This window comes from Thamnophis elegans, chromosome 2, assembly GCF_009769535.1.
Source record: "Thamnophis elegans isolate rThaEle1 chromosome 2, rThaEle1.pri, whole genome shotgun sequence".
NCBI classification, from domain to species: domain Eukaryota; kingdom Metazoa; phylum Chordata; class Lepidosauria; order Squamata; family Colubridae; genus Thamnophis; species Thamnophis elegans.
Genome location: NC_045542.1, coordinates 23,236,693 through 23,259,607, shown reverse-complemented (window position 1 = coordinate 23,259,607; position 22,915 = coordinate 23,236,693). Strand labels below are relative to the sequence as shown.

Here is a 22,915-nt window from a genome sequence, read left to right as displayed (position 1 = left end):
CACAATGCTGCAGACCGTAGTAATCAAATGCCGATTGACAAAACGTTCGACGCAAATGAATGGCAAGCAAAGGCGCCATTTAAGGCTCTCTCGCTCGCTCTCATACACACCCCTTCTTTCTCTGTGGGATTCATTTCAAACCACCCAAGATTGTGAAATACCGACGCATGCAAACTCCATGCTTTATTCCCCGCCACCCTTCTGCTAGAGCCTTGTATGTTTGAAGAATATAACCTTTTGCCCGGTTTGAAATGAGGCCTTGAAAGAAGGAAGCAAATGGGGGGGGGGGGGGGAGGAGAGAGAGGTTGTATCACTGTTGTAGCAGAAATAACAAAGAATCTTGTAATTTTGCATGAGGAAATGAGGTTGAACTGGATACGTTCAAGAGGAGATTCCCAGTTAGGAACGTCCTCCTTGCCAGCACCTCAAAATTTGCATTTATGAAAAGGAGTGGGTTTCCAAAGAGAGTAGTTTTTTTTTCTGAGGTTTTTTATGCCACCAATTTCAATGCAATAAAATCATAAAGTCCACTGAAGTACTGAGGCAGCGTGGAGTGGAAGTCCTCACCATCCTCTCCCTCTTGCACAAGCAGGCCAAAAGGTGCTAGAGAAACAAAAAGCAGCCCATCCAGATGAGAATTCATCAGTCTGGAACTTGCCCTCAGGTGAAACCAGTCTGTCAGCTCCCTTTTCTCTCCTGGTCTTCTTAAAAGGCCTTTTGGAGAAGGAGCTGCTTCCATGGGTGAGTAGTTAGAGCCATAATATCAACCGGCTAAAACTCTAAAACTATCCGTGGAAGGGTTGGGCCCAAGAGGATTTTGTCACTCCTTTTCGTAAATAGAAAATGTCAGGCTCAGGATCTTGTTTGGAGGCTGTTTTTTCTCATCACACATTTATCTGAAATTCAGGAACAGGAAACATGCTCCTTTGTATATTATTTGACAATTATCTTTTTTTTTATTATTTTGAGCTCTCATCTCTTCAAGACTTAGATTATGGGAACTGGCTCCTTATAGTCTTTCAATTTTATCAAGTTTGGACATGACATGGCCTCCCAACTACCCATGGTCTAACTAAGATAACTTAGTTATCTTAACATGAAGTATAGTAGGCAATCCAGCTGTGTTTGGGAAGCCTCCATCTTGTTCTGCCCAAAAGCCTAACCCTATAGTTAATAACTCATTTAATGATTTATTGCATTCAAATAAGACAGTGCTATCATCTAAGCATGGACTCCTATAAATACCAAGGATAGTCAAGAACAGACGAATGGCCCATCGAACAAATCAACCTAGAGTTTTCACTAAGTGATCAGGCTCAAATTATCCTACTTTGGATACAGTATACAAAGACTTGTCTTTCTGGAGAAAGCTCTAATGCTGGGAAATGTGGCAAAAAAAGAATAGCAAAATGAGTAGATCAAGCTAAGAATGCACCATTGGAAAAGCCGAAGGACTAATTTAAGGACAAATCATCACGGCAAAAAGGTATCTAAGTCAATAATTACTTGAAGGTACATAATCATCACTAGGCAATCTGCAAATAATTTGAGTACTCTTGCATATGTCTCCAATGTATCTCAAGGCAGACATATCTATTCTTTAAAATGTAGTTTGTGTGTCCCTTTAAAAAAAAAAAAATCCCATAGCCCCCTACACCACCCTGGTATCAGTGGGATAAGAAAAACATCTGAAATTTGCTCATGAATGATTGTCCCCTTTATTTTCATTTGCCACTTTTAAGCTGGTTTTCTTTGGTGGGGGGAGTGGAGTATGACTAATGAAAAATTCAAAAATGCGCACAGCACTTTGAAAACCTGCTAATTAAATAAAACTATTGAGCTAGATTTCAGTTTTGATTTCTTTCACATTAGCCATTGCTGCTTTTGCTTTTTAGCTTATTGTTTTAGTTTATATTTAGTTGTTTCCGCTTATGAAAAGCTGCTTTGTTAAATCATACTTGTTGACATTTGAAATAGTAAAAGTCTGACAGTTTTATGAATATGATCATTGCTGGGATGGGGTAATTTAAAATTAATAACTCAGACGACAGATATGATAGTAATAATAATGTGTGACAAACCCATAGTAAGTATGGAATGCTGTCATCTGGTTGTGATCTGGGAGTAAGAAATAAAAATTGACCCTAGAAGGCAGTTTTTGTTCACTTTATGGTTAATTAGGAATTCAACCTAAAACCATGTTTAATTATGAATTCAATTCAAAAAGAGAGACAGAACAGTGATTTCAGGAATGTAAACTCCCCACCCCCCTTTTTCTATTATTCAACAAGAAAGAACAGGACAATAAAAGTATATCCTACCCTTGCTTCCCAGAACAAATCTTTCCAGTCATCATCATAACATAGAACTATGACTTATGAATTCCAATATATACATTTTTTCACTTTGGATTTTTTTTCCTGCCACTATTATTCCAGCAAAATTTGGGCTGCACCACTGCCTTTTCCAAATATTTGGTTTTTAAAACAATGGAATTACAAATAACAATCTCTGACCACAATCACTGGGAAATTCTTTAGGAAAAGGAGGTAAAGGTCTTGGGATCAGTTCCCCACTCAGCCACAACTTTTATGAGATCCCTATTTTTTTAGAGCTACAAATAAGTAAATAAGGGTGGAGATCAAGCAAGCAGCTGGACCTCAGCACTTCATTAATCTATTTATGAAAAGATAGATTAAAGAGGAAGAACTATGTGAAGTCCCTTCCGGGATATTGAAAATCAGCTTGTTATAAGCAAAAGACTGATTTGGCTTCTGGTCCATAAATGAAGAAAAATATGTTATGGGAGATGATAAAATGCTCCAGATTAAACCCCACAAACTGAATTTACACCTGGCATTGCTTTGGACTTTTTTGATAGAAACTATGCAAAAGATATCATACTCTAGAATGGCTCTTGTGCAAAACTAGTAAAGCAATTGTGTTTTGACTGTCCCATGTGACTTTCCTTGTCTTGAGATGAATCTCCAACTCTCTGTTAGATGTAATTTGCCCTTCATGTGACCCCTTCATAGAAATCGATTGACAGTCTTAGTCCAATAGATCAGTGCAACCTATGAAGCAGCTGGCCTGGTTCTATATGTTTGTTTGTTTGTCTGTTTCATCCTGGATGCATTTACTGGCCTCTAACTGATGTTCACGGGAGTGAGTGAAACACAAAAAAATTGTCTTAAGAGAAGTTACATGTAAACTGTTTATTTAAAACTGTTGGTTTCAAACTTGTAGAAGGGAGAGCAAGGAAAATTTAAGATGTCTGGAATTAAGTCAGTTTTCTTGGTCCAGATTCAATGAGATGCTGTGTTCTTCAGCATGGGTAGCTTTGGTTTAACCACTGCTCCAACGTATTTGCAAATTGTAAACAAAATGGCTATTTCGCCCTTCTGGGTAAAGATCAAATTGGCCAAGATTAAACCCAGATTTCATTTTAACAGTCACTCCTCAGAAGTAAGCCTACTGAGTTTTACTATCAAGTAGCTACACAAAGGACTGCACCCCATGTATGGCACTTGAACAACATTTAGGAGGGAGATAAAAACAGCTGGCATGTGTGGGGGTGGGGGATATATTAGTTGTCTGAAGCTGAACATATCACTGGGTGAGTTCTTAGGATCAATGGGAGGGAGGATTAATTTGAATGGGGTCAAGTATATTTACATTGCAGATTTAAACTGCTTTCCAGCCCAATACCTCAAACTTAAGGGACCTTGGAACTGATGCTCTTTGTAGCAGCTAATTATCTCTAACAAAGAATTTATGGCAGCCACTCCACAACAGTATCTAAGGTTCTTGGGAAACATTGATCATTAAATCACTTTCAAGCTGTTTAAAATTGGTTATGGAAGTGGACCAATTCTCTGAATGGATGTTAAGCATCGAATGCCTCAGCCTCAACTGTGAAGCCACACAATATCATTCAGGTTCACCTGGAAGTAAGTGTCCAGGTATTTACAGGGGCTCCGCTTTGTGCCAGATTTAAGATGCTGCAATCCTTCTGGATTTACCAAAGAGGCCTTAAATCTCCTCCATTTCAGTTTAGCACATCCATCTGTTCCAATGAAAGAGGTTGTTGTTTTTAAAAAATGATGTACCTGTTCCTTTTCTGGATTTATTCCCCTGTATGTTTACAATCCAAGCAACTGGGGGAGGGGGCAATGTTAGGGAATCTATCTGAAGCACTAAAATCAAAATTTTAAATCATATGAGACTATTAGCAGCCATGGTTATTTTACCGACAGAATCCTGAAGGCATCTTTGGCAGCAGATGCACTGAATTCAATTTTTTTAATACGCACACACACACACACACAGAAGATAGATAGATAAATAGATAGATAGATAGATAGATAGATAGATAGATAGATAGATAAGTAATTTATACCTAATTTCAAGTGGATTTCAATAATGTGTGGCTAAATTTGGTCTGCATTTCCTTTGTGAGTTTAAAATACCACATCCCCACATGATTTATTTACACGGTGCATGATATGTATAGTCGAAGGCTGTTTCTCCCCCCCCCACAACTCCCCCCCCAACTCCCCCCCCTGCTTTCATCCCATCTAGATCTTCCATGAGGCAAGTTCACCTCTGTTTCTGAGGCAAAGGTGGGGTGCTGAAGATGAGAAAGGAGGAGTGGTTTGGAGACCAGTCCTGTTAAATTCAGCAGGAGTTACTTTGCTACTTAATTCCCTTTCTAGAATTAACTTCCACCTGGGCTGTTTATTCCTGAAAAACCATTTAAGCAGTGGGACAATTTAGTAGAAATACAAGCTCCCTTTTTGTCTGAAGGCCAGTTCTTAATTTTATGCCTTAGTCTTAAAATATGCAAATCTGCCATCAGTGACAGTTACCTCCTTTCAAGTTGGTAAGAGTGTTGTGAATTTTTAGGTATGGGTATGGCAAAGAATGGGAAGAGTTCTTTCTCTTTTAGCTAAAATAATGGCTAGGAGTCAGAAGTTCACCTAAAGATCTGCAGAGCATCAGTTTCACTAAAGCTGTCCTTTCCAAGCAAAATCAAAATGTAGCTGGTATTGGTAAATATATTGGGCAGAACCTTAGGGAGAACTGACACCAGCTTTCAGCAGCAAATTGCCCCGCTTAAAAGAGGAAAGCAAACTCTAAATCAAAGGGAGACCAAAGAGGAAACAGTATTAAAAGTATTAAAAGGAGAATGAATCTACCAGCCACCAAAATGAACCCTGTGTGAATTAGCAGAATTGGTCAGTGGGAAAAACATTAAGTATCTCCAAACAGACCTGATTGGGTTGCAAAGATATCACAAAGTTAGCAGCCATTGTTTTCCCCATCTGTGCATGCTGCAATGCCAGGAGGAAGGCAAGGCTTACAAGCTAGATCAAAATCGGAAAATTGAGAATGGCTTTTGTGTCATCTAGGAGGAACATAGACAAGCTGGTCCTTTAATAAGCTTCAGGAATGCAGCTAAACCCAGCGAGAAGTATGGAATTTGTTTAGGAAGGCAAAGAAAGGAGTGAAGTAGGGGTATCCCCCTCTCCCTCCCTCTCTCTCCCTCTCTCTCTCCCCCTGGATAAGAAATGCACTCCCACTCTTTCAACTTCTGCCCCACACCTTAAATCAAGAGAGATCAAGAGGAATTCTCACTGACTAACTGATTTAAAACAATTTTAAAAAACCCTAAGACCAAGAAAAACAACCAACCTGTCTCTGAAATCTATACACACAAGGAGAGAGAGAAACGTGATCAATCATCAAAGAGAGAAGGCTGGTTGCCCTAGCCATAAGATCACAGCCCTAAACTGTATTTGATAAAGGCCAGGATGGGGAGAGAGGATGGCCTTTCACAACCTCCATTACCAGGTTCCTACAACAATTGGCTCCTTTTGTGGAAACTGACTTTAAAAAAAATCTCATGGAAGAAATGTTGTCCACATCTGCCAGGAAGCTAAGCCAGACCACCGGGTGATTCCAGGAGACACTTTCTACATAGAACCTCCTAGCTAGGGATGAGTTTTTCTACCAATTCTCCCAAGACTCCTTTGACAGTAAGCAGCTTAGAAGACTGTCCATTTTAGTCATTTGGACTGAAGGCTCACCTATGGGAAGACAGAGCCCACGGGAAGGAAGCCCATTAGATTCTAATGAAAAGTCCTTCTTTGACACTTATCAGACTTTCATTTTAAAGGCTGTTGAGAGAGCAATGGCACAAATAGATCCATATGTCAAAGAAAAAGGCAGCAGAACCTCTCATGCGTCTCTTGTCTCTTTGCAAAAGATCACACCATGCAACAGAGTCCCCTCCCCAACCCCAATATGCTAGGAAAGGGGTATCACAACTCCACCACCTCAGGCGGAACTTTTTCCCTTCTCCATTCAGCTGTCATTCATTAAAATAAATACATTCATTACTGAACTAAAATGTAGTTAATCCGGCTTTTCCACTTCCAAAGGGCTCTAAGTGATGGTAAGCTTCTGCAGAGGAATCAACCCTATGAGATCAAGTTTATTTAGAATCAGAGTGGAAAGGATATTGGATGTTAATATTGCAAAGTGGGATGTGGTAGATTTTTATTTATTTATTGGATTTATATATTATATAGTCTCTTGGTTTTTAAGTTCTGCACCTTAACCGTTATACTGAATTGGCTCTCTGCCACTAGATAGTATCATGATCACAGGTGAGTAGCACATTGATGGTCTTCCATAGATATCATTCCCAATGGTCACGGTTTATAGACTTTGTAGTGGAGCAACAACTCTGGAGGGCCAAGTATTCCCCATTAATAATTAACTGATGAAGTTGGATCTACTTCCTGATCAAACCAACCAGCAAATCCAGTGGTTAAGATAATGGGAGCTGTGGTCCAAGAACACCTGAGGAATGACAGGTTGCCCACCACTTCTGACAGGCGCAGTTTGTATGATAAATGGGCACATCCCAGATGGGTTGGAGTGATGAAGCTAAGGCAGATCTCTCTGCCAGCATATCCCAAAATTGCTGACACAATACTCATGGGTTAGGGCCTTTATCACCCACTAAAAGTCAGCTGCACCTGAGCTCTGTTGCACACTCAATCAGACACGTATATAAATAATCTTTTACAAATGGATACTTCTATCCTATGGAGACTTCACCAATAAGGGTGCAAATGGGTTATCATTGCAGCACAATTCTATGAACCAACAAGTTGGGGAGCATTTGTGTGCATACCCAACTGCACAGAGATATATTGTCTACAGATATACCGAATAATAATAATGTAACACCATACAATATTAAGGAACTAAAGATCTATCTAATTTAACAAAAAATACTGGATGTAAGCAGACAAATTATATTAGCATCATCCTCTAACTCCATCTCCTGTAACTTGCAGAGGCAGCCATTACAGCATTAACAATAATGATAACTACAATACCCTAGGAGTATTTAAATACTGGTGTCCCAATACCTTATAGCAAAAAAAGGGGGGTAACTTTTGGGGCAATTAAGTCCCTTCCCTAACTTAGTGGGGTTCATTTCTGAACCGGGCCCTTTCCTGAACCGAAATTGAAGAACAGTAAGTGTGATCAGGACATACAATCCGCAAACACACACACAGACGGAAATTATTGGAAAGATCGTTTTCATTTCTAACTTTCTTGCTAAAGATCAGGAGCAGACGGAAACACACACACACACCCCTCTGTAAGATCAGCAGCAGACGGAAATAAATACACACAAACAAACACACACACATACACACACGAGGATATCCCAAAAGCATTTTAAGGCGGTTGCCAATCACAGCAAGCTCTTGCTATAGAAAACGGGCCCTCCACCATGGAGGCGCGGAACATTTTTCTTTTTCTTTCGGTTTCTTTGGACCGGCGGGTCGGCCGCGCAACCTAACAGAAGCCTCCGACAGCCGGGGGCCGATCCGCCGAACAAGTTCAGCGGCCCAACCGAAGCGCTTGCTGCTCAGCTCAGTCCCACCGACCTTCATCGAGTTTCCACGTCAGGAAATTCGCCAGGACGAAATCGGGGCTTTCCCCAAAGGCTCGAGAAGCCGAGTCCGCGGCAGTTCCACTCGGTGTCTGCCCCTATCCCCCTTGGGAATCATCCGGGAGGTAGCCAGGGGGGACCGTTGAGTGAAAACGCTGGGGTTCCAGGGAAAGAGAGGGACTGGCGGCCCCAGATCCCGTCGGGAAGCTGGTGGCGGACGAAGTCACCAAGGCCTTTTTACTCGCTGTGGGTTGGGAAGGCTGAACTTTTCTTCCCAGGGAGCAGAGATACACAGGCCCGCGCGCGCAGCCCGTGCCCAGGGTCCCAGCTGTTCTTTGGACACCACCTGTTCTTTGCAGAGCTGTCCGGGTGTCGATTGCCCGAGCGAGATATTTGAGGGTTTTTTTCATTTATTCATTCCCCCCCCCGACCCAATTTAGGAACGGAGCCCCGAGCCCACCTCGTAGGTTTCCCAAACGAAAGGGAAGGGTTTTTACACTTCTGTCCTTTCCGCCCTGGGAGAATAACCAATCTCTCCCCCGGGCCCTGCAGTAGATCTTGGGGCATGTTTGGGGGACGGGGCTGGAGGGAAGAAACCAAATCAGGCGCCATTTTAAACCAGGGGCTCGTAAGGTGACTTTCCCCCCATTTAGAGCGACTTTCTACAAGGTCCTTCTGGGCCTGATCGCCCGCTTCGCATTCATCTTTCTCTCTCACACTGTCTTTGTGCAGGGGGACGGGGGTAGTGATTGAAACTCACGTTTACTCAGCGGAGGGCAAAAGCGGAGTGGAAACCACTTCATCCAATTCCAAAACACCCGGCGTGCTTAACGGTTGTATGGAGGTTTCATACCACTATATTACAACCCAGGCGATCTATGATTAACTTAAACTTTACTAGATAAACCTAACAGTGAGTGAAGCATGTAACTAGTTGAAAGTTTGGCCCTTGAACTCGGTATTGCTTTTAGATACAGGGGTGCACCGTCAACCTTTGCATTATCTGGTCACCAGACCAAATATGTATCAGGCAGAGAGGGGGGAGTGGAAAGAGTGTGGAGCATTTAGGCTTTATTAGATCACGTTGGTCTAATAGATCACATTTAGTAGACATTTTCTTTTCTTTTATTATTTTCTTTTCTTTTACCCTTTAAAAACAACACAAATCTAAATTTTAATACCAAGCAGTCACCTTTAAGGCCACCTGGTGTTTAATTTCTGACTAAATCCTTGGTCTTTAATCCAAACATAGTAGAACAACTGTAGAATGGAAGGTTTCTTATTGCTCCTGATTTACAGAGCAACCTCCTCCTATGCTGGAAAGGGAACCTGGCCAGCTCTTGTTCTCCACTCCTCTCTCTCATGCCACTGGCCGCTTCTACATCTGGAGATCAACTCTAGCAGCCAACTCTAGAAATCTGCTGAGCCTCCTTCTTCAACCTCAGAGCCTAAAATGCCCCCGGCCTTCAGCTTCTTCCTTATGCCCAGGAACAGCTTCTGCCCTCAACCCAGCAAGAAGCCAGGTGACTCTTGTTTCCTCTTAAGTGCAAAAGCTGGTTGGTGGGGGGAACTTAGACAATGCCTAGCCCTCTGCAGAATTAAAGGGACTAAGTGGGTGATCTGACAGTTTGGAGGGGAGCTTTCGGATAGGTTGAAAGATGACCCTGGCCGGGCTGAGAAAATGTACCAAAAGCCAAAAAGCACCTTATATCGGCACTCATGGTTTAGGTATGATGCTTCGGTGATGCCAGGATAGTTCTGCCTTTTTCACTAGTGTGCAGTGATCAGTGGTGTCTTTCCTTGGAGTTTTCAGTTGGGAGGGGCTGATCTAGACATATCACAATAGGAGTCTTTTGTTAGGAGGTATCCCGTTATTTTATTTCAATTAATGCACACATTTCATTCCAAGGTCACTCATTTCCCTTATTGTGTTCTGTGCTATATAGAATGGTTTTAACTGGCTACGCTGTGCCAAATCCTCCTTGTCTTCCAGGAGTCCCAAGTCGGAGGGTGTGAACAAAGCCAAATATAACCCTATCTAAAAACCAGATATCTCGGATAATCAGATTAATCTAATTTAGGATATCAGTCTCAAATAATCAAATAATAATCAATTTCTCCTTATAGGTGGGTCCCAAGGCCGGATTTCTCGGAAGAAAAAGCTGGAGGGAAAGGAGAAATGGTGGATCATTCTTACACCCAAGTAGGAATGAACACATTTTGCAGCTTTAAATTCATGGTATCCTTTTAACATCTATGTATGATGTAATTCACAGCTATAAAGGGAGAATAAAGGATGCAACCCAGATTTGAATGCTAACAAGGGGTGGTAAACCACGCTCTTCCAGATACTGTACATCTACAGGAGAAAATCCAAACCAGATAAAGAGCAATAGGAGGGGCCTCTCTGTCCTAAAAAGCTCAAATGGCTACATTTTCCTACTAAATCATTCTCCTTGGTGCCAGCCAAATTTGCTCTGACTTGTTTGGAGCAATATGTGCTTTCAAAAACCTGGCCCTAATTTTACATGGGAGGAAATTTTCTTGTCTGAAATCTGCATCCTGGAGCCCCAAAAAGTGGTTTGTCCCGGGAAAACTGATTTTCTACTAAAAGATTCAGTAGGGATTCTCTTAGAAGTGTGACCTTGAGATGGAGGAGGTTTTCACGGGTACCTGGACTGCAAAAAGGGCTGTGAAAATGTCATCCTTCCTCACTGCCTAACCATTTAGGTATAAATGCATTAGTAATTGTAGCTAATATCCCAAACCAGGAGGAGGATTGTTGGCATCTTTCCCTGAGTAGCAAAGTTCTCCTCCTAGACTTGTGAACCTTTACCCAACAATCACATTAACCTGATGCTCCAAGAAGATGTCAACAACCAACTTTTCAAAGCAACTCTCCTCCTCCTCCTTTGTTTTGCAGTCCGAATTTGGGCTTGTGGCCCAGCTGAGAATGGATTAAGTAAACAGATTTTCATGGGGTTCCTTTGAATATTGCAGACAGAACCAAGATGTGTGTGTGTGTGTTTGTTTGTTTGTTTGTTTGTTTTATGTAAAAGTGAAGGCTCTGAAAAAAGACCCAGATCCCTTGATGGCATATATGGCACTTGCAGCATGACAAGTTTTTTTATGGGTTCAGCAGGTGGTGGTGAAAGAACCATGGTTTGTTGGGATGTCTTTATGGGTCAAGGCCTGGTTTGGTGAGAAACTCGGAGCAACAGCCCTGCAAGACTCCTCCATCCTTTGTTTATTTTGCAAGGCCCGGAAGGAAGCTTTGGTAAGAAGGAACCTTTCTTTAAGCAGGATCAGGAGAACTCTCCCTTTTTACTGACAGACACACACACACACACTTACAATATACAATACATACCCTCACAACAGTGTGCTCAGTGCAGGATTTCTCTTTCTATTCCGCAAAGGAAAGAACCTTTCTGATTCTACTCTTTATTGCCTGAGCACGTTGTGGATTTTCTGGGAAGCTGGGCCCTATTTTAATGTTAGGGAGGCAGGGAAAAGGCAGAGAAGGTTCCCTCCCCCTCCCCCTCCAGGCTTCATCTATATGGGTGAAGGCCATTTTAAAATACCATTGTATCCATCTATATAGGAACGGCTCATGGGAGAAGAGCTTAATGCTGGGAAAGTCTGAGGGCGAAAGAAGAAGGGGATGACGGAGAATGAGGTGGCTGGATGGAGTCACTGAAGCAGTAGGCGGAGCTTAAATGGACTCCAGAGGAAGGTAGAGGACAACAAGGCCTGGAGGAATGGTCCAGTTAGCTATGAACTAACAACAACAAAAAGACAATCCATTGAGAGCCAATGAGGACCCGGACTGTGGGAGCAAGTTGCTGACTCAATTTGCTAAAAAAAATTGTAAACCGCTTAGAGAGGGCTGAAAGCCCTATGAAGCGGTATATAAGTCTAATAAATAAATGGGGAAGAACTATTGTAGTTAGAGAACCCTTGCTCAGATGGTGGGTGGTGGAGGTGATCAGCACCAGCATACAAGACAGAGTGGGGAAAGACTGCTTAAGAATAGACAAGGAAAAGGAAAGGATAAAATAAAATGTGAACTGCGCTTTGCCTGTCATTGAGGTAATATTTGGCTGTTAGTGATCAGTGGAGAGGGAATCCCATATTTTTCATTTTTGGCTCATGAGGTCTTGAATCCAGCATTTTATCCATCACTCTTTATCCCTCTCCTTAATCTACATTGATCTTACCTCCAAAATCAATGGTCATCTTATGGCTGATCTTGGTTGGAGTCAAGAATTTTGCCAGCTTTTAAGCAACTGCAGCAAGCCTGGGGCCTTTGGTAGGACTCCTGCCAACCAAGGTGTCTTTCAGACCTCTCCACCACAGGGCAAAAGGCATTGTGTCTGGCTTGCCAAACTCCCTTATGTAAGGAGATCCGGCACCATCTCCTTCCCCCACCCCAGCTACAATTAAAATCAGAAATTGCCATCAAAAGGGAAGCAGGAACTGACTCACCCCCACCAATTAAGCACCTCTGAAGCCTTTTAAGCCAGACCAAAGGGTGTTGACTTCCCTTCCTAGAAAGGGAGATATGTTGGCTAAGAGTATGGCAGGGAACTCCAGGACAAACAATAGCTCCACTTTAGCCTTCCTGGGAAACACCGGGCAGGTCAAGAAAAGATAAAATTCTCAGAAGAGGCAGAAGGTCAGCTACAAAATCAAGGAAGGACCAAGACCAACATTCAGAAAAGGAGTGGGATTATCAACTCAACCGAGCCAGGAAGAATAATAGTGTTCCTCAATATTCTCCCATCAGACCATGAAGTCAAGACTAGATGATCTTTCTGATGACGACCATTATTACTGCTGCTACTGCCAGGGTATTGTTGGGTATCCTCCATATAGCTCATCAGCTCTAGAAAACCCTGCTTAGTGACTCTATGGGATGGTGGGAGAGACTTGCAGAAATCCAGGTGACGGGGTGTTAAGAGTAAACCAACCCATCTGGGAAAGCTTCAGGATATCTATACCCTTCCTGGTGACCTGCAGCCATGGTGGGCTTTAGGACTTATAATTCTCAAGAAACCCCACCTTTGGGCTGGAAGTCATAAAAAGTGTTGTGCAACATATATTTGTAAAGGTTGAGGCTGAAGCAGCAGTTCTACAGATGGTAGGAAATGTGAGCTAGAAAAAGATGCATTCACATTCAGGGGCTTCTTGCCCTTTCCCTCCTCTAGGTTGCCTTATTGCTGCCTGTGGCAGGACCAAGAGAAAAAGAAAAAAAATATCACGCTGTTCATAATTTACAGGCTTATAACATTTATGAACAAGTGTCCAGAGTGCAATGAGAAATAAATGATTCCTTTTCTCTGGTAATCCTGGGACTTGAGGTCACCCAATAAAATGGTTCCACGATAGTTTCAGAAAATTATGAGTCACATGTGGAGGGTTTTGATTTATTTTAGCGAACTCAGAGAGGGCCACTAGTTTAGAGCAGCATCAAAAGGGAGGAGCTAAATTCATGGTGATATTTAGCAGGAGCTATTGGCCTATTGCATTTCCATGGTCAGAAGTTGTTTATCCCAGAGTGAGTGAGGCATGCTAGGAATGGAAGCAAAAAAGCCCCCATATTTCATCCCCAAATACCATTTTCCTGTTAGCCAGGAGTACATAGTTGGCTTGAGAATTGAAGGTGCCTTTGTCTGAGTTAAGATTTGGGTGAGGTGACTGCGGAAGGATGTCATTGCACTGGCTCAACCTCTCAAGAGGAAGAGTTTTGTTGTTCCCTCTGATCCATTTGGGATCCAATCTTGCATTGCAGGATGTGTGCCCCAATGTTTAGTTAAGTACCGAGGGCTGAGAATTGGGTGCATAATACACATCATTGCAATCTAGTAGTCTTCTCTCCCTAACTTTTCTGTGAGTTAAATCATAAGTCTCCTTAGTCCCATTCATTTAAAAAGAAAGAAAGAGGTTATTATTATGCCTGTAAGGATTTGACTGTCAAACAGGAACTGTTTCTTTTCTCCTTTTTAAAAAAACTTTAGGTACATTAATACATCTCCTGTAGCAAATAAATAAGAAAGGGGAAACTGAAAACTTATCCTGTCATTGTAAATAGTAATAATGGCAATAATAAAAACTGTGTGTATTTACATACCCAGTTCTATATGTTACAGAAATAGGTATGTATCTAGCTATGTATGAATGCATGTAAAAGCAGATGCAGGAGCTTATAAAGGAAATATTACTTTCTCTTTTTGTTACAGCTGCATTTGGCCTGCTAATATTACCCTGATTCCTTCTTTATAGAACAGAAGCTGAAGGTAGTTTTCCATGCAAAAAAGTAATTTGTGTCAACTGAAATGCTACTGTACATGAATATCTATAATATATATGCATACACACACACACTAACAAAATACACACATGCATACATACAGGAACAGAAGACACAAAAAAACAAAGGCCAACAATTTTGCCAGAAATCAGTGCCATCAACATAAAAGCTATTTATTGGCTGTTTGCTAGGAAATACTACTCTTTCAGTAAAGTCCCAAAATGTTTGGTTTGGTACCTTGCCCATCAAAATAAATCAAGGCGACAGATTAGGAAGTACATAAAACTATATCTCTAGATAATGATATACGAGACCACAATAAATATAAGTTACATGTTGAAGCTGCTGGCAGTTATGGTTGGAAACCCGTAACTCATTCATTTAACCCTGGCGGAATGTTTGTCTTTTAATTACAATTAAACAGTGCACTTGAACATTTTTCCTTCCCCCCCCCCAAAAAAAAACTGTATGAGGAGAAAGAAACAGGAGAGGGAAAGGAGAGATAACTTAGCAAAAGCAAAGAGTCTAGAGCAGGGGCTGTAGAGGGGAGTTATCAAACTTCTGGGACATTCTTTACTTAAGAAGCTAAACTATTAGTATACTAGGGATGTTTTTTTTGTTTTTTTAAAAAAGGGGGTGGGGTGAGGTATTGTCTTACTTTTTTCTCTCTCTTAAAAACCCAAGTCCTGTGCAAACAGACAAATTCTCCTCGGTTTCTCAGCCTCTCTTTTGGAAGAGTTCTTTTCCTAAACAGCATCAGAAGGGGGTGGAATTTGTGGAGATCCTAAGGAATCCCTGACCGGCTCTTTCTGGACAGGAAGTTTCTTTAAACCCTCTCCATCACTTCCAAGGAAAAAAGAAGGGTCTCCCATGGCCTACTTTCCCAGGCTGGAGATGTGTCCCATCTGTCTTTATCCTTCAAGCCTCTTGTGTCCGTCCTTATCAAGGAAATGAAGGAAAATGTCTTGGAAAAAGTTTTGCCTGGGCACTTGAAGGCTGTGGAACAAGTCACTGAGTTCGTGAAGTTCCTAAAACACTCCAGAAATATTTCTACAGAGCTCCTGCTTTTTTTAACTCCACCTCCGCCCCATCCCTGGGGGGAGGAAATAAAGGAAATAGGGTGGGGGGGAAGGACTGAACAACCTGAGCTACCTACCAGGAGACAGGAAGGAGAGTCTTGGGTGCTGTGGTCACGCCTGCTCAGGTAAGAAAACAGATGCTTCGGGTGCAGACCCTGCCACAGTAGGAAGAAAACCTCGCCAACACAACGGAGCTGGAGGCCCAAAAGTACAGCCATCAAGCGAACCGCTGGCCTGCAAGGGTTCCCTCATTGGCAGCCAATGGACAGAAGCTTCCAATCCGGATTGTTCAGGAAGGTCTCTCTCCTGCCCGGCTTCGATTACCGGCTTCCCTGCTCTGGTTGCCTTCGTCCAAAGGAGGAACTGCCTCTTGCGCGCAGCAGAAACCCCAAAGCGTCTTGGCGCACCTTAACCAAAGTAGCCGATTTTTCCCGCTTTGCCTCTTGGCGTTAAGCTATATATATTTATTCTTTTTCTTTTCTGAGTAAAACCTACATATGAATGCTGAAGCTGCTTGTATGGTGAAGTCTCCCCCTCCCCCCAAAATAAAAAAATAGGCAAGCGACTTACTTGACGTTGCAAACTTTGTTCTCGCCTGGACTAGCCCGCTCTAGGAAACCTTTCAAGTTACGGGAAGGAGGGGAAACAAAGTAGGCAAGGCTTGGCCGAGACTTCACCCTGCCTGCTTTTCTCTGGAGTTATTTTGGTGACAGCACCGGCCCGATAAAGCGCATTGAATCTGTCCGAAGCCCAACTCTCCCCTCCCCTCCCCGCGCGCCTCCCTACCCACCCGGCTCTATTGCGATGGAAAATTTCTTTACAAAGAATCGAAACAGGGGCGATGCCTTTAAGTTTGTCTAAGGCGCGTTGAGAGGTACACGTTAAGAGACTTCACTCGGGTCACCGGGGGGCTCAGAGGTCAGCCTGAGCCGTTAAGAATAAAACTGCTGGCCTAGAAAAGTTGTCCTCTGAATGAACCCACTTTTTCCCCCCTTTCCCCCCCTCGAACTTCAATGAAGTACCTTTCAGGCTCTCGACATGGAAGCTGAGAAAGAAGAGAGAAAGAGGGAAGAGGGAGGTGGGAAAGATGGTGGGATGGAGGTTTGGATCTCTTAACATTCTCTTTTTTTCTCCCCCCCCCCCTCCCCAACTCCACACCTATTCTCGCTTGCCTGTATAATCATAATCTATGTTCCCTACGGGGAGAAATTATGTCATGGCCAAGTCTCAAGGCTAAATGAAATTATTAACCATAAATATTTTTAAAAACCCAAAAGAATCTGATTGCAGAAGGGCAGATTACAGAAGATGAAAGAGTGAAAGCAAACTTCAGGAGGAAAATAAATAAATAATCCAGGAGAGGCTAGGGGAAGGGATAGAGCACTATAAATATTATGCAGCCACGTATTTAAATGAGAGGTTTACTGAAAGGTTTTTTTTTAAAAAAATGAATATGCAGACTATAGGGTTGCAAATGTGATCGATGATCCCCCTTGTTCCCCACCCCCTCCCTGGCTTCCTAGGCAGACACAGAGAACGCCCCCAATACAAAATCTCTCCACATTCAGAAACTGATCTTGGTCACAAGGTGTCAAAAGTGTGTTGTGTATATGTGTGTGTGTGAAAGAAGGATGTTAAAACAAACCATCTAGTGCAATACAGGCACATCCATATTATATTCAGAAGACTTATTAATTTAAGTATGGAATATCAATGCGGGTTTGTTTGAGAGTGTCAGATGGGGTTTTTTTGGGTTTTTTTTTTTTTTGCAAAACAATGACCTTTCATTTTTACAATGAAAAACTAGAACTTTGGGTATTTTTTTAATCCCTTTATTTTTTTCCCTTATTTCGCAGAGGGCTGATGTATGAAAAGTGTGTATTTATGTTTATAAAACTGAGTGTGCTTGTCTTCTTACAGTAATAAGAACAAAAATAGTATATTTGAATAAATGATTTTTTTTAAACTGGGAAGTTGATAAACATACACACTTGATGGATTAAATATGTAACTGAGGTCTTATGCACAGTAAACCTCGGTGTGTTCAATGGCATTTCCTCAAAAGTTAGTCTGCACAGGACTGCAGTCTGAATACTTATCTATGTTCCCCTCTTGATCTATAAAATAAGGTGGACAAACAGGCCTGATAGTGTGATAAGGAAACATTTTAATTTATAATTCCCATACACTCAACACATACGTCTGTATTCTTTACTGGGAATCTTAAAAATGATGCTATAGGTTTTCGCCTGGCTGCTCTGTCAGTCATCTCTTCAACATACATCAGATGGATTGAACAAGTAACAGGCTTGAATTGTCATCCTCTTCAACTGGACCTCACGTTTCTTTGTGAAGTGGTTTGTAAATGAATCTGGATGATTACTACTAGGTTTAATTATGCCCCATTTAAAAACCACAGAAGTTCTGCATTAACCTGAATGGAATGGCTGAATAATCTGAATATCTCTGTCAGTCATTTCCTAAGTGTTCCATAGACCTTGGATGCAAAACTGATTATCATCAGAAGGTTAGAGTAACATGCCCTTCAGAAATCATTTTCCCTAATCTTTCAAACTCTTGTGTCATCTGAAATGTATGTATATACAGTATGTATGTGTATGTGTGCGTATATGTATATGTGTGTATATGTATACACATACATATACATACACACAGTATGTGTGTGTGTGTGTATATATATACATACATACACATACACACACACACACTGTGTGATTCACTATCATTGCTATAGATAGTCCACAATTTTGCACATAATTTAAGGATAATATATACAAATACATTTATTATTCTGCTCTTGCAACCTAACTAATTTCTGCTTTCAGGTTATTAAAAGATTTACCAATGCAAATAAAGATCCTGGCACTACCATCTAAAAGAAGACATGAAAAACATAATTTGATCACCTACTTATTTTCCATTTTTCAGGGCCTGCTGATTAATAGGACAATCAGCACATTTTAAAAAGGCACTTGCTAAAGTATCTATCTTATCTATCTACAATCACAGTAGAACTATTCCTTGTGCAAACACATCTGTGCTACATTTTTTCCCAGTCACCCTTTCTGCTTCCCCTCAGAAAGTAAACATCTCCAGATTCTCTACAGTACTACTCTTTCTCTCTAGTATCTCCAATATATGCTAGAAATGTAGTTAAAGTACAATAACAAGGGAGCTAAAGTTGTTTATAGACAGCAAAAGAAAGCAATTAACTTGATAACATGATTAAACAAAGGGAAAGAGACTCATGTACCTAGAAAATTTTAAAAGACACTTTTTTAAAGATAAAAAAGTAATGCACAAACTCATCCAGAATCAGCTGAATCTATTTCTAATCAAACACACGTGTATACCTCCAGGGCAAAGATTGCCTGGTAAAGTGTGAGTTCAAAGACAGTGCCCAACTTGTGATGTCACAGAGTAGAAGGGGTGCAAGTCACAATTCCTAAAATCAATGGCAGGCTGACAATTTAGCTTCCATGGCACTAGATGACTTTTAAAAAAAAACACTCCACACCTAACCAGGGAAAGTTCTTCAAACTTAGCTGAGAAAAGGTCTTTTTACTCAGGTAATTCTGTCCCTGCCTATTCTCCCAGTATTTTATTTTTAATAGCAGGCAAAAAAGCAAAATAACTCACCAAACATTCCAGACTCAGTCTGTGTCACACTCACTGGTTTTGTTTTGTTTTATTGAACAAGGGGACTTTCACATATACACTTAAACTCATTTATTGCAGGTTTACAATGATCATGTAAAATTAGTCCAAAAACACAAGAACCACGACAAAAAGCCAAAAAATAATAATAATAATCTACCCACTGATTTTTTCCCCTTCAATTCGCTGTCTAGCTTGCTCTCCTTATCTCTTGCTGCTCACATTGAACTAACCAGACATTTATTAGTTTCTACTAGCTCGTGTGTGCCATCCCCCCTTTTTATTAAAAAAAAAAATCTTTCTCCACATTTATACAAGAAGAAAGAAAAGGAGGGGGAGGGAAACCTTCAATGGTCCTCTTTTTTTTTGTTCTCCATGTGTAAACTCAGAGAGCAAAATAATTACATTCTTTCCTTGCCTGTATAATTATTAGCATATGCCCCGATTTTTCATCTAAAACAGAACATTTAGTTCCCCAACCCAACACGCACGCTTGTATACATACATACATACATCTCCATGCAGACACATCCGCTTACACAGCCCTTCCTTCCATTCTCTTTCCTTTTTTAAAAAATAAATAAAACCCTGAAAATGGTGATTAAAAAACCCCCCCAACAGGTATGCCACCTGGCCTCTCATGCTAATAATACATGCACCTAAAGCTTGAGATCCCCAACAGACCTCATTCTTTTGTGTATGTGTATGTATGTGTGTTTCTCTCTCTCTCTCTTTCTCTCTCTCTCTCCTAAATATATATATACACCGCACGGGAAAACTACGAGGAAAAAAAACCCCCCAAAATATATAGATATATATTAGATTCTATAAATAATCAGAGTCAATTTGCATGGGGCGTTTGTTGTTGTTGTTGTTGGTTGGTTGGTTTGTTTATAACCTCGTAATATCCTCTGCTCGTGGCTCCTGAGCTGAGCTCTGCGAATGATCTTCGCCAGCAACCGCGTTGGAAGAAGAAGCGGGCAGGGAGCCGGCCGAGGAATTGGCCGGAGCCGTGGATCTCACTTTGGTATTGGGCAGCCGGTGGTCTTTTTTCCATTTCATCCGCCGGTTCTGAAACCAGATCTTGATCTGTCTCTCCGAGAGACATAAGGAATGGGCAATCTCGATGCGCCTCCGCCTCGTCAGGTATCTGTTATAGTGGAACTCTTTTTCTAATTCCAAGACCTGCTGACGGGTGTAGGCAGTCCGGGACCGCTTAGGCTCGCCTCCATTGTAATTAGGGTTCACTGGAGAAAACAAACAAACAAGCCAAACCAAACCAAAGATTCGCATGGATGCAAGGAAGCGGGGGAATTGGGGAGGGGGGGGAAGGGAGAGAAAAGAGCCGGCGAGATCGCCGGTGGCTCAGGGCGCCGAAAGAGGGAGAGGGAGAGCGAGATCGAAAGAAGGAGAAAAAAGGAAAAGGGGGGGGGAGTCATCCGCCTACTGGGTTATAAAGAACCCAAGACTTTTTGCTCATAAGAAGAAGGGGTTTCCTTGGCTTGGGAAGAGCCTGAATTATTTATGCACCCCTCTCCAAGCCTTTGGAGTTTCACACATACATAACAGAACGAACCACATGGCTGGGGCTGCCCAGACTAGCTCGGCTATAAAATTTATGGTGGGTGTAATTACCCGCTCGGAGTCGTAAATCCAGCTCAATTGTGCTAACCCAAAGACTCTCGTCGAAAGCAAAGGAGGAGACAGGGGGAAAAGGGGAGAGGGGGAGGGAAAGGGAGAGGGAGCCTGAGATCTTGGTAGGAAGGGGGGGCACAAACACACACACACACACATCTACACACGCATCTGAGAGAAAAGGAGCAGAGGAGGAAAAGTTGCCTACCAGTACTGACGTGGATTTTTTTCATCCATGGGTAGACTATGGGTTGCTTAGAGGCCGTGCTGCTGGGATGCTCAGGGTTTTGCTGGTTGCAAGCTGGAGGGGCCGGGGAAGGAGAGGTAGCCGCGCTGGAGAGAGCCGTTTGGTCACAGAGCTGCTGCGCTTTCTCGGGGAGATGGTGGCCTCCGGGCGTCTGTCCATGGCCCCGTGGATGCGCGGAGGGGTTGCCGGGACCTTGGAGGCTGGCACAGCTGTACTGGCGCTCGGGGTAGCTGGGTCGCTGTGGAGGAGGAGGAGGAGGTGGTGGTGGTGGTGGTGGAGGTGGAGGGTACAATTCCTGGTGATGATGCTGGAAACTGGACTCCCTAGTCCGACTGTAATATTCCGGACTGTGGTCTGGGATGTAATTATTTTGCGAATATTCTTCGCATGGAGGAAATTTCGGATCGATGTAGTTAGAGTCCATCAAATACGAGCTCATGATCATTAATTTCTGGAGTGGAAAATAATTTTTCTCGCTTTGTCGTTTTTCTGCTCCATAAAACCCTCCTACTAGCTGGCGACCCCGTAAAGTTACTTTCACCATGTGACTCGTTGCGCCAATCACGCCAGCCGCGCTAGTCCCCGGATAAGGAACCAAAAGCTTATTCAAAGTGTATCCAATTTGTGTGCGCGCGCGAGTGTGTGTGTGTCTACACGAGCGGGTGCGTGTGATCTTGTTTGGTCGGTGGTCTCCCTCTCTCTCTCTCTCTCGCTTTCTCTCCCCCCCCCACCCGCCCAATTCCGAGCAGAAGGAAATTGGGGGTGGGAGGGTAAATAATGCAGGCAACCAGAAATGGCTCTTCTCTCCTTTGCCTTTCCTTCTTTTCTTAAAGGACCACGTCAAATCAGGGAGATGGTAGAAATAAAGTCTATCATTTTTTTTGGCAGAGAGATGGGAATGTAGGAAAAGCTTCTTCCCATTAGGTTTTCCCCGCCCCCGCCCCCCTAACCCACTCACTGCCTTTCAGGTACCCAAGCAAGCCCTTTCTTCTACACAACCAAGAATGGAGTGAATGTCGCTTAGGAGAAACACCCAAGGTCTCCCTTTGCAGTGCAGAGAGAGAGAGAGAGGAAGCGCGCTCAAAATTGCTTTGCTTGTTTCACCTTAAAGAAAATCGGGAGGGTGTTGCCTCCGCCCCCCTCCTCTCTTCCCCAGAACTCAGCTAGTATAATTGTCTGCAGAAGCGCCCTCTCCGCCTCTCTCCATAGACCACAAGCTCCCTTCAAGACGCTCGGACTGAAAAGTAGGAAGAAGTTCAAGATTTGCATGCCAATGATTTGTGGGCAAGAGGAAGGAAAAGACAAAAGAAGTCAGCTTACCTGATAGGGCTGAGGGGGGGGAGTTGGGAGAGGAGCAGGGGCATATGCAAATCACCTTTGCGTCATTTGGAGTGTTCTAGGAATGCTCATTAACCTTTGCTTAAGGGCGATCTGAGGAGTTGCAAGAAGAGCTGGAAACTAAATGCGGAGGAAGTTCTAGGCAGCCAATGGGCAGGTCCATTACCCTTCCCAGGGTGGGAAGGGGGGGATGAGAAGGTGACAGTAAGGGGAAACACACAAATGAAGGCTCTCTTCACTTCGGATCCGGATTTCTTTCAGTCAAAGATTGTGGTGGTGGTGGTGTTTTATAATTTTGGGGGAAAACATGTGCACATCTTACACCCATCTGGACTGAATGTAAGACAGAAGGGTGATAATTATGCCCCATCCCCATTCAAGAGGTAGGCATGACACAAGGACCCTGACCCCCCCCCCAACTAATAGAAAAGTATAGGGCCTTAATTCAGAACATCTGGTTTCCTGATGGAAATAGGAGTGGACAGAATATATGCCCAGATGCCAATATAAACAGACCCCTGGGTAGGCTAAAGAAGCTGATCTGAAGCAAACATTTTAAAGTGTTCATTTATTGCAGTTAAGGACTTTATCTATAGCCTACATGAAGGAGAAGGGGGCACCGAGAGTTGGATTAATCCCTTGTATTG

General features: G+C 42.6%; 1 protein-coding gene across 1 annotated transcript; it reads right to left on the bottom strand.

Annotated features, from left to right (window-relative positions):
• Positions 1-18,922: 18,922 nt before the first annotated feature.
• HOXC4 (homeobox C4) lies at positions 18,923-21,479 on the bottom strand. The gene is made up of 2 exons (XM_032208515.1): positions 20,892-21,479; positions 18,923-20,295 (listed from the first exon to the last, which is right to left on the bottom strand). The coding sequence occupies exons 1-2, from the start codon at positions 21,472-21,474 to the stop codon at positions 19,940-19,942; spliced, it is 939 nt and encodes a 312-aa protein (XP_032064406.1). The 5' UTR covers positions 21,475-21,479; the 3' UTR covers positions 18,923-19,939.
• Positions 21,480-22,915: the final 1,436 nt, after the last annotated feature.